Source organism: Osmia lignaria, unplaced genomic scaffold (genome assembly GCF_051020975.1).
Source record: "Osmia lignaria lignaria isolate PbOS001 unplaced genomic scaffold, iyOsmLign1 scaffold0192, whole genome shotgun sequence".
Taxonomy (NCBI): domain Eukaryota; kingdom Metazoa; phylum Arthropoda; class Insecta; order Hymenoptera; family Megachilidae; genus Osmia; species Osmia lignaria.
Window position 1 is genome coordinate 13,753 of NW_027478333.1, and position 12,688 is coordinate 26,440.

The 12,688-nt window shown below is 46.5% G+C and overlaps 2 protein-coding genes across 2 annotated transcripts; both read left to right on the plus strand.

Annotated features, from left to right (window-relative positions):
• The first annotated feature begins 435 nt into the window (after positions 1 to 435).
• On the plus strand, positions 436 to 1,818 carry LOC117611454 (uncharacterized). Its single transcript, XM_034339404.2, has one exon. It carries the CDS (start codon positions 436 to 438, stop codon positions 1,816 to 1,818), a length of 1,383 nt encoding a protein of 460 aa, XP_034195295.2.
• A 1,143-nt stretch (positions 1,819 to 2,961) lies between these two features.
• LOC143308200 (uncharacterized) lies at positions 2,962 to 5,751 on the plus strand. Its single transcript, XM_076693156.1, has one exon. The coding sequence runs from the start codon at positions 2,962 to 2,964 to the stop codon at positions 5,749 to 5,751; it is 2,790 nt and encodes a 929-aa protein (XP_076549271.1).
• The last annotated feature ends 6,937 nt before the right edge of the window (positions 5,752 to 12,688 follow it).

The following is a 12,688-nucleotide window of genomic DNA, read 5'->3' on the forward strand; positions in this document are numbered from 1 at the left end:
AACGAAGCAGTCACTGTTTAACAACATCACGGACCATATTATTGGCCGTGACACTAATTCACATTCGAAGCCCATTGCTTCATAAACAGTGACCCACGATTAACGAAGCGGTCACTGTTCAACAACATCATGGGCCATATTATCGCCCGTGACACTAATTTACATTCGAAGCTCATTGCTTCATAAACAGTGACCCACGATTAACGAAGCGGTCACTGTTTAACAACAGTCGCGGGCCGCATTATCGGTCGCAACACTACCAAGGATTTTATCTTTCGGCACTCACCCTGATACAACGCAGCACAACATCTGGACCAGGGTTCACCGAACAAGGACTTCGCAGCAAATACGAACCACTGCAAACTCGCCGCATCGTAAAGGTAGGCTCGTTTCTTTTCGCCAACTCCTGTCACCGTTACTCAATCCCATTCCATCATGCCGAGATCAACAGATCAATATTCGAATCAAACTCAATCCACCTCGCACGGCGGCAATCTCAGTGCTCTGCGACGAAGACGCGGTAACATAATCGGACACATCACCACGTTTGTTCGGCTCATTGAAAATATGCAGCAATCTGAGCAACACGATATCGGTCTCTTACGCGCGCATTTAGACAGTTTAAAGGATGTCTGGTCCCGGTTCGACGAAATTCAATTCGAATTAGAAACCATCGACGAATCGGAAACTTCGCGTCGATATGAAATTCATAACGATTACGTAACGGTCCTCGCACGGGCTACTTCAATCATCGATGGAGCAAACGCGACCACTTCGTTAAGACGCAACACAACGGATTCATCCGCGACATCGGTATCAGCCCCGATGGCCATCAAGTTGCCAGAAATGCGGTTACCGACGTTCGACGGCAAATATGAAAATTGGACATCATACTTTGATAATTTCTCATCCATGATCGATCAGAACGTCGATCTAACACCCACTCAGAAGCTGCAATATTTACGTTCGACCCTCACCGGAAAGGCCGCCGCGTGTATTCAATCGCTGAGTACAACAGACGCTAATTACGCCGACGCGATCGATTTATTGAGAAACAAATTCGATTGCAAACGTAGAATCCTCTTAAAGCACTGCGACGCGATCCAGGCAATCCCAAAACTATCGACAGACTCTTCGGAAGGACTAGGAGATCTCGTTGACACCGTGCGTCAAAATCTCCGCTCACTAAAAAATCTCGGAATCGACACATCCTCATGGGACTGCATTATTATCTCGATTATCCTTTCAAAAATAAACGCTGACACCGCGTGGCATTGGGAATTATCATTGAAAGATAAACAAATGCCGGCGTATACACACCTTCTCGACTTCTTAGAGAAACGCGCAAACTGTGGTCCAACAATACACAAAAAATCGTCGACGACACCCACGCAATTCGGTCGAAATACTTCAACAAGGCTTCCCAGCTATCGACCCTCAACGCGTAATCACGCTTTTATAACCGCTATCAACTCTAGAGATCGCCAGAGTCATCGCGAATCTTACACGTCGCCTTCCGCATCCACGAATTTCCCCAAATGCCCTCTTTGTCATGACGTACACGGTATTTGGCGATGTGAAAAATTCTATGGACTATCGATAGAAGCAAGAACAGCCGCTATTCGAAGGGCCTCGTTATGCCCAAATTGTCTACGACACGACCACAATCCCGAAATATGTAGGAAAAGATCGTGCCAAATCTGCTATAGACACCACCACACATTACTTCATAAATCGAGCCAACCATCGAATCAAACAACTCCGCCACCCGTAAAGCGCGCAAAGACCACGGATTCGCAGGTAGAACCGACCGATTGACTAGGAATACTTGAGAATTCCGTGGGAACAAATCATCAGAGAGCATTTACGGTCAACACAATACACAATCAGCTTCTCGTCACTGCTCAGATCTTTGTAATGAACAAGGACGGACAAAGGGTTCTTTGTCGGGCCCTCATTGATACGTGCGCGACAACCAACTTCATCACCGAAGATCTCGCGAGAAGACTCGATGCTCCGCAAAGGAAATGCTCCATTCCCATCGGCGTTCTCAACGCGTTGTCCACAATCGCGAAATCTACCGTCACAGCCACGATCCATTCAAGGATCAACAACTACCAACGCACGCTGAGTCTCCTCACGATTCCACGAATTGCATCCCTCATCCCGGGTCAACCCATCGACCGATCTAAGATACCGATTCCAAATAACATCAAACTAGCAGACCCAGATTTTCATCGTCCAGCTTCAATTGATCTATTACTTGGTGCAGGAACAGCGTTGTCCCTCTTGAGCGTCGGTCAAATTAATTTGTCTCCCCCAAAGGGACCAGACTTATACCTGCAAAAGGCAAAGGTCGGATGGGTCATCGGGGGGTGTCCTCCGGTTCCCTTCTCTCCCCGCAACATTTCGTGTCACGCAACAGCTACACTCCAGTTTGACCTAAATCGGTTTTGGGAAATCGAAGAGGGGCCACAAATCCAACATCTCTCAAGTTCAGACAAGACTTGCGAAGCACACTTCAAAAAATACACGTCACGAAACGCCGACGGACGGTATATCGTCGCTCTCCCCTTTAACAACAATATTCTTCGGTTAGGAGAGTCAAAATCACAAGCATTAAAACGCCTAGAGTCGCTAGAGCGGAAATTACAACGCAATGCAACGTTAAAGAAACACTACTGCGCGGTGCTGAATGAGTACCTCGACCTTGGTCACATGGAACAGGTCTTTGAAGATCGCGACATCTCTGTCGGATAAAATCTGCCACATCACGGGGTTGAAAAGACCACAAGCGATACGACCAAACTCCGCGTAGTTTTCGATGGCTCTGCAGCAACAAGCACTGGCATCTCGCTCAACGATACCCTCCATACAGGACCTAGAATCCAGGATGACCTACTATATATTCTTCTTCGATTCCGTACTCACCGTTATGTTCTCACGGGTGACATTGAGAAAATGTATAGACAATTCTTCGTCCGCAAGGAAGATCGTAAATATCAGCGAATTCTTTGGCGCGACAACACTAATCGAATTTGTACATACGAGCTGAAAACGGTCACATTTGGTTTATCAGCTGCCCCTTACCTCGCGGTCCGTTGTCTGACCCAACTTGCTCAAGACGAAGGTCATAAATTTCCCCACGCCGCCGAAGTTCTACTCCGCGATTTCTATGTCGATGACGCACTCACGGGAGCATCGACCATAGAAGAGGCGCTTTCCCTAAGAGAGGACTTAACGTTGTTACTAAGATCAGCTGGCTTGAACATTCGACAATGGGCAACCAACCATAAGGCCCTCCTGAAGGGCTTACCAGAGCAATCGATCAACAAAAAACTTCATCTCGGCGAATCATCAACGTTAAAAACTTTAGGCATCGTGTGGAAATCTTCGGAAGACTCCATCACTTACGAGGTTAAAACACAAACGGTCACCACACATATCACCAAACGCCTCATCTCCTCAGAGATTGCCAAAATATACGACCCGTTAGGCCTTTTAGGACCAGTGATCATCAATGCCAAAATCCTGCTACAACGGCTTTGGTCCATCAAGGTGGACTGGGACGAGTCTTTGCCAATGGACATTCATACAGAATGGATGAACTATTACAAGCAATTACCGTTGCTGAATAACATAATTTTTTCACGAAAAACCATTATAGATTCACCGACAAAATTAGAATGGCATGGTTTCTGCGGTGCTAGTGAGAAGGCCTATGGAGCATGCCTCTATATCCGTTCAACAAACGCAAGCGGACACACACACACGGAACTTCTCTTCGCAAAATCTAAGGTCGCGCCGTTAAAAACACAATCGATACCACGGCTCGAGCTTTGTGGAGCTCTTCTCTTAACATCTTTGATCAACACAGCCAACAACGCATTACATGTGGAAATCCACCATACCACACTGTGGACCGATTCCACTATCGTTCTCAGTTGGCTACGAACATCACCCCACCTATTAAAAACATTCGTCGCGAATAGGGTGGCAGAAATCCAAACAAAAACCGATATCACAAATTGGCGCCATGTTCCGACAACCGACAATCCCGCGGATCTTATTTCACGCGGTCAGGCACCAAAAGAGTTCCTCCAACCATCCATCTGGCATCACGGTCCAGAATGGCTCGCAAGGGAAGAATCCTTTTGGCCTACCGACAATGTACCTTTATGCGAAACCGTTCCGGAACAAAAGACAGTAGTTTGTCTAACCACTACCTCGATAGATACAAGCGTATTCGACAATTATTCATCCTGGGGAAAAATGCAACGGATCGTCGCGCGCTGCCTCCGCTGGAAAAAGACAAACACCAACAAGGGTAGTCTGACGGTATCCGAACTCAAGAATGCTCACGACATCCTGATCAAGATTCTACAGGGCATACATTTCTCCAAAGAATTACGATGTATTTCTAACAAGGAACCTGAAATCGGTGGCAAGCTACAACGCCTCAACCCATTCATCGACAAGGACGGGATATTGCGAGTCGGAGGACGACTCAAACACTCATCAATCCCATTTTCACAACGTCATCCAATCATCTTACCGAAAACACGCGTAACGTCCCTAATGATCGAAGCCGAACATCGTGCACAATTGCATACCGGCGTTCAAAACACATTGTATGCCGTCAGGCGCCGATACTGGCCCATTGACGGTCGAAGTCAGGTATGGAAGGCGATACGGACCTGTACCCGTTGCCTTCGCGCACAGCCGCCACCGGTAAACTACATAATGGGCAACCTGCCCGAAGCAAGGGTCATCGAGTCTCGGCCATTCACACACACCGGGGTCGATTATTGCGGGCCTTTCTATATCAAAGAGAGAAAACACCGAAACCGGACTCGTGTCAAGGTTTACGTGGCGGTTTTTGTCTGCCTCGCGGTCAAAGCCGTCCATTTAGAGCTCGTTAGCGACCTCACCACCGAAACATTCTTAGCCGCACTCCGACGATTTATTGCTCGACGGGGGTTCTGCAAACGTCTATACTCAGACAACGGGACGAATTTCATTGGGGCATACAACGAACTACGAGAGGTACGCGAACTCTTAAAATCAAACGACCACAATCAGAAGGTGAGGACCTTTCTCGCGGATCGATCCATTGAATGGAGCTTTATCCCACCACACGCGCCACACTTCGGTGGCTTGTGGGAAGCAGCGGTAAAGGCATTCAAACACCATCTGACCCGCGTCGTAAGCACTGAATTGACCACCTTTGAAAATTTAAATACATTGATCATCGAAATCGAATCGATCCTGAATTCGCGTCCTCTAACACCTATTTCCGCCGATGCAAACGATCTCCTTGCATTAACACCCGGACATTTCCTCATTGGCGACTCTCTTACGAGCCTACGCGAGCACGATTTCACAGACACTCCTACTAATCGTCTATCGAGCTGGCAACATGTCCAACAGATGAAGCAGCACTTCTGGAACCGTTGGCATCGTGAATATCTGAACGAGCTGGCCCAACGCAGCAAATGGTCCAAGGGCAGTCACCCGATCAAGGAGGGTACACTCGTCCTTCTACGAGACGACAACACTCCTTCCATGCAATGGGCGTTAGGTAGAGTCACCAAAGTGCATCCCGGCTCCGATGGCATTATTCGCGCTGCAACCATCAAAACGGCCACAGGCACTCTTGATCGGAGCACTAAAGGATTAGTGCCCTTGCCATATCAAGCTGAAGAAGATGACCGCATCCCAGGGGATCCAACACCCATGGATAAGAGCTGACCAATTATAAATTCAGCCACAGAATTTTAAGATATGATCATGTCATTATTTCTACTCATTTCTACTTTTGTACCCAAACGCTGTCTTCAAATTTATAATTATCTATGTCATTATCTTAAACATGTAAACATATGAACGCTACACCTATCATCATTTTACATACATCTCTTGATCGGTACCCTCTCAAGGAGGGGAGGATGTTACACGTTCAATAAAACATCTGCTCGTTTACTGCCACGAAAACCTTCGAACGGTGATTCAAGCATCGACACAGCTTTATTATCAACGAACCATTTCAAATATTCATTTACGAGTTAATATTCCAAATCAAGGCAAACAATTTATTTCTTGACCGTCTTCAATCACCATAAACGGAAAGGTTTTCGGGGCGTCAACCATATTGTACGGCCAGAACCTGAAATAAAACAGACACCGTAATCAACCAGCCCCAAAACATACCAGTTCGAGGATCAGCAGTTCAAGCAACGGGACACCTCCCCAATAGCTTAACTGCCCGCCGCATGTGTCACGCAGGCACGGAAAAACTCGGACCTCAGGGCAATTTCAACAAGGCCTTAAGGAACCATGGGTCAACAGAGCTGAGGTCCTTTTTGCAACTTGCAAAACGACCCCACCACGCTGGATATACCCCTCCGGACCGAGTAGCCAATCAGTGTCGGTGACATTTAAAAATGCTACTGATTGGTCTCCCAGTCGAAGAAGTCAATAGGAGCCTCCCACATTCAACATCTTAAATAAGCAAGCGTTCTGGCCCCGGGTCACTTAAGACCGAGCACTTAGCAATCGCATTCCAAAGAGAAAAATAGTAAATCGCAACCATTCACATCTTTTAAGGATATTAAACGCATTTGAACCATCTCTCGTGGAACACTTCATTCACAACCTTACCAACCCTATCTCCTTAATCGGTCGTAGGGTAGTACCCGAATCGCGGCGTCGATAGAAATCGTAACGAGGATTTACGACCCTTGTTGACTGAGTTCGGAACACAACCGGTAGTCTCGTCGCGAATTGTGTACTAGAAAAAACAACGATTTTGCTCCGGCTTGTGTTGTTGTGCACTATATCGGACCCAAATAGCACATTTCCGTCGAGACATTGACGATATCAGTGACGGTTTAACAATTACAGCCCGATTTAACACATTTCTCGCTGAAAATGCAGTCTCTTGCACGATTTTGCTCCGGTTGGTGTTGTTATGCACTATATCGGACCCAAATAGCACACTTCCTTCGAGAGGTTGTCGATATCAGCGACGGTTCAACAATTACAGCCCGATTTGCCCCATTTCTCGCTGAAAACGCACTCCCTTGGAGGATTTTGCTTCGGTTTGTGTCGTTCGGCACTATATCGTACCCAAATAGCACATTTCCGTCGAGAGTTTGACGATATCAGAGACGGTTCAACAATTACAGCCCGATTTGACATATTTCTCGCTGATAACGCACTCCCATGCACGATTTTGCTCCGGTTTGAGGCGTTCTGCACTATTTCGGACCCAAATAGCACATTTCCGTCGAGATTTTGACGATATCAGGGACGGTTTAACAATTACAGCCCGATTTTACACATTTCTCGCTGTAAACGCATTTCTTTGAACGATTTTGCTCCGGTTTGTGTCGTTCTGCACTATATCGTACCCAAATAGCACATTTCCGTCGAGAGTTTGACGATATCAGTGACGGATCAACAATTACAGCCCGATTTGCCCCATTTCTCGCTGAAAACGCACTCCCTTGCACGATTTTGCTTCGGTTTGTGTCGCTCTGCACTATTACGTACCCAAATAGCACATTTCCGTCGAGAGTTTGACGATATCAGCGACGGTTCAACAATTACAGCCTGATTTGACACATTTCTCGCTGGAAACGCACTCCCTTGCACGATTTTGCTCCGGTTTGTGTTGTTCTGCATTATATCGGACCCAAATAGCACATTTCCGTCGAGAGTTTGACGATATCAGCGACGGTTCAACAATTACACCCCGATTTGTCCCATTTCTCGCTGAAAACGAACTCCCTTGCACTATTTTGCTCCGGTTTGTGTCGTTCTGCACTATACCAGACCCAAATAGCACATTTCCGTCGAGAGTTTGACGATATCAGCGACGGTTTAACAATTACAGCCCGATTTAACACATTTCTCGCTGTAAACGCATTTCCTTGAACGATTTTGCTTCGGTTTGTGTCGCTCTGCACTATTACGTACCCAAATAGCACATTTCCGTCGAGAGTTTGACGATATCAGCGACGGTTCAACAATTACAGCCTGATTTGACACATTTCTCGCTGGAAACGCACTCCCTTGTACGATTTTGCTCCGGTTTGTGTTGTTCTGCATTATATCGGACCCAGATAGCACATTTCCGTCGAGAGTTTGACGATATCAGCGACGGTTCAACAATTACACCCCGATTTGTCCCATTTCTCGCTGAAAACGAACTCCCTTGCACTATTTTGCTCCGGTTTGTGTCGTTCTGCACTATACCAGACCCAAATAGCACATTTCCGTCGAGAGTTTGACGATATCAGCGACGGTTTAACAATTACAGCCCGATTTAACACATTTCTCGCTGTAAACGCATTTCCTTGAACGATTTTGCTCCGGTTTGTGTTGTTCTGCACTATATCGCACCCAAATAGCACATCTCCGTCGAGACTATGACGATGTCAGCGACGGTTCAACAATTACAGCCCGATTTGAACCATTCCTCGTCGAAAACGCACTCCCTTGCACGATTTTGCTTCGGTTTGTGTCGTTCTGCACTATATCGTACCCAAATCGCACATTTCCGTGGACAGTTTGACGATATCAGTGACGGTTTAAGAATTACAGCCCGATTTCACGCATTTCTCGCTGAAAACGCACTCCCTTGTACGATTTTGCTCCGGTTTGTGTCGATTTGCACTATTTCGGACCCAAATAACACAGTTCCGTCCAGAGTTTGACAATGTCAGTGACCGTTTAACAATTACAGCCCGATTTGACCCATTTCTCGCTGAAAACGCACTCCCTTGTACGATTTTGCTCCAGTTTGTGTCGATTTGCACTATATCGGACCCAAATAACACAGTTCCGTCCAGAGTTTGACAATGTCAGTGAGCGTTTAACAATTACAGCCCGATTTGACCCATTACTCGCTGAAAACGCACTCCTTTGCACGATTTTCCCGATTTGTGTCGTTCTGCACTATCTCGGACCCAAATTGGACATTTCCGTCGAGAGTTTGACGATATCAGCGACGGTTCACAATGACAGCCCGATTTGACCCATTTCTCGCTGAAAACGCACTCCCTTGCTCGATTTTGCTCCGGTTTGTGTCGTTCTGCACTATACCGTACCCAAATCGTACATTTCCTACGAGAGTTTGACGATATCAGTGTCGGTTGAACAATTACAGCCCGATTTGACCCATTTCTCGCTGAAAACGCACTCCCTTGCACGATTTTGCTCCGGTTTGTGTCGTTCTGCACTATATCGGACCGAAATAGCACATTTCCGTCGAGTGTTTGACGATACCAGCCACGGTTCAACAATTACAGCCCGATTTGACCCATTCGTCGCTGAAAACGCACTCCCTTGTACGATCTTGGTCCGGTTTGTGTCGTTCTGACCTATATCGGACCCAAATAGCACATTTCCGTCGAGAGTTTGACGATATCAGTGACGGTTTACCAATTACAACCCGATTTGACACATTCCTCGCTGAAAACGCACTCCCTTGCTCGATTTTGCTCCGGTTTGTGACGTTGTGCACTATATCGTACCCAAATAGCACATTTCCGTCGAGAGTTTGACGATATCAGTGACGGTTCACAATTACAGCCCGATTTAACGCATTTCTCGCTGTAAACGCACTTTCTTGAGCGATTTGGCTCCGGTTTGTGTTGTTCTGCACTATATCGGACCCAAATAGCACACTTCCGTCGAGACTTTGACGATATCAGTGACGGTTTAACATATACAGCCCGATTTGACCCATTTCTCGCTGAAAACGCACTCCCTTGTACGATTTTGCTCCGGTTTGTGTCATTCTGCACTATATCAGACCGAAATAGCACATTTCCGTCGAGAGATTGACGATATCAGTGACGGTTCAACAATTACAGCCCGATTTGACACATTTCTCGCTGAAAACGCACTCCCTTGCACGATTTCGCTCCGCTTTGAGGCGTTCTGCACTATTTCGGAGCCAAATAGCACATTTCCGTCCAGAGTTTGACGATATCAGTGACGGTTTAACAATTACAGCCCGATTTAACGCATTTCTCGCTGTAAACGCACTTTCTTGAGCGATTTGGCTCCGGTTTGTGTTGTTCTGCACTATATCGGACCCAAATAGCACATTTCCGTCGAGAGTTTCATGATATCAGTGACGGTTCAACAATTACAGCTCGATTCGACACATTTCTCGCTGAAAACGCACTCCCTTGCACAATTTTGCTCCGGTTTGAGGCGTTCTGCATTATTTCGGACCCAAATAGCTCATTTCCTTCGAGAGCTTGACGACATCAGTGACGGTTTAACAATTACAGCCCGATTTGGCGCATTTCTCGCTGAAAACGCACTCCCTTGTACGATTTTGCTCCGGTTTGTGTCGTTCTGACCTATATCGGACCCAAACAGCACATTTCCGTCGAGAGTTTGACGATATCAGTGACGGGTTAACAATTACAGCCCGATTTGACCCAATTTAAGCTGTAAACGCACTTCCTTGCACGATTTTGCTTCGGTTTGTCTCGTTCTGCACTATATCGGACCCAAATAGGACATTTCCGTCGAGAGTTTGACGATATCAGTGAGGGTTTAACAATTACAGCCCGATTTGACACATTTCTCGCTGAAAACGCACTCCCTTGTACGATTTTGCTCCGGTTTGAGGCGTTCTGACCTATATCAGACCCAAATAGCACATTTCCGTCGGGAGGTTGACGATATCAGTGACGGTTGGACAATTACAGCCCAATTTGACCCATTTCTCGCTGAAAACGTACTCCCATGCACGATTTCGTTCCGGTTTGTGTCGTTCTGCACTATATCCTATCCAAATAGCACATTTCCGTCGAGAGTTTGACGATATCAGTGACGGTTTAACAATTACGGCCCGATTTGCCCCATTTCTCGCTGAAAATGCACTGCCTAGCACGATTTTGCTTCGGTTTGTGTCGTTCTGCACTATATCGTACCCAAATAGCACATTTCCGTCGAGAGTTTGACGATATCAGCGGCGGTTCAACAATTACAGCTCGATTTGACACATTTCTTGCTGAAAACGCACTCCCTTGCACGATTTTGCTACGGTTTGAGGCGTTCTGCACTATTTCGGACCCAAAGAGCACACTTCCGTCGAGACTTTGACGATATCAGTGACGGTTTAACAATTACAGCCCGATTTGACCCAATTTTCGCTGTACACGCACTTCCTTGCACGATTTTGCTTCGGTTTGTCTCGTTCTGCACTATATCGGACCCAAATAGGACATTTCCGTCGAGAGTTTGACGATATCAGTGTCGGTTTAGCAATTACAGCCTGATTTGACCCGTTTCTCGCTGAAAACGCACTCCCTTGCACGATTTTGTTCCGGTTTGTATCTCTCTGCACTGTATCCTACACAAATAGCACATTTCCGTCGAGAGTTTGACGATATCAGTGAGGGTTTAACAATTACGGCCCGATTTGCCCCATTTCTCGCTGAAAATGCACTGCCTAGCACGATTTTGCTACGGTTTGAGGCGTTCTGCACTATTTCGGACCCAAATAGCACATTTCCGTCGAGAGTTTGACGATATCAGCGGCGGTTTAACATTTACAGCCCGATTTGACACATTTCTTGCTGAAAACGCACTCCCTTGCACGATTTTGCTCCGGTTTGTGTCGTTCTGCACTATATCGTACCCAAATAGCACATTTCCGTCGAGAGGTTGTCGATATCAGCGACGGTTCAACAATTACAGCCCGATTTGACGCATTTCTCGCTGAAAACGCACTCCCTTGCACGATTTTGCTCCGGATTGTGTCGTTCTGCACTATGTCGTACCCAAATAGCACATTTCCGTCGAGAGTTTGGCGATATCAGTGACGGTTTAACAATTACAGCCCAATTTGCCGCATTTCTCGCTGAAAACGCACTCCCTTGCACGATTTTGCTCCGGTTTGTGTTGTTCTGCACTATATCGTACCCAAATAGCACATTTGCGTCGAGACTTTGACGATATCAGCGACGGTTCAACAATTACAGCCCGATTTAAACCATTCCTCGCTGAAAACGCACTTCCTTGCACGATTTTGCTTCGGTTTTCCTCGTTCTGCACTATATTGGACCCAAGTAGGACATTTCCGTCGAGAGTTTGACGATATCAGTGTCGGATTAACAATTACAGCCTGATTTGACCCATTTCTCGCTGAAAACGCTCTCCCTTGCACGATTTTGCTCCGGTTTGGGTCGTTCTGCACTATATCCGACCCATATAGCACATCTCCGTCCGGAGTTTGACAATCTCAGCGACGGTTCAACAATCACAACACGATTTGACTCATTTCTCGCTGTAAACGCACTCCCTTGCCCGAATTTGCTCCGGTTTGGGGCGTTCTGCACTATATCGTACCCATATAGCACATTTCCGTCGAGAGTTTGACGATATCAGTGACGGTTTAACAATTACAGTCAGAGTTGTCTCATTTGACGCTGGTAAACGCACTTCCTTGAAGGATTTTGCTCCGGTTTGTGTTGTTCTGCACTGTATCGGACCTAAATAGCACATTTCGGGCGAGAGTTTGACGATATCTGTGACGGTTTAACAATTACAGGCCGATTGGCACATTTCTCGGTGAAAGCGCACTCCCTTTCACGATTTTGCTCCGGTTTGTGTCGTTCTGCACTATATCGTAACCAAATAGCACATTTCCGTCGAGAAA

What these genes read in the sequence shown, in the direction of transcription:
- LOC143308200 (XM_076693156.1), top strand. Translation starts at nt 2,962, where the DNA reads ATGTATAGACAATTCTTCGTCCGCAAGGAAGATCGTAAATATCAGCGA.
- LOC117611454 (XM_034339404.2), top strand. Translation starts at nt 436, where the DNA reads ATGCCGAGATCAACAGATCAATATTCGAATCAAACTCAATCCACCTCG.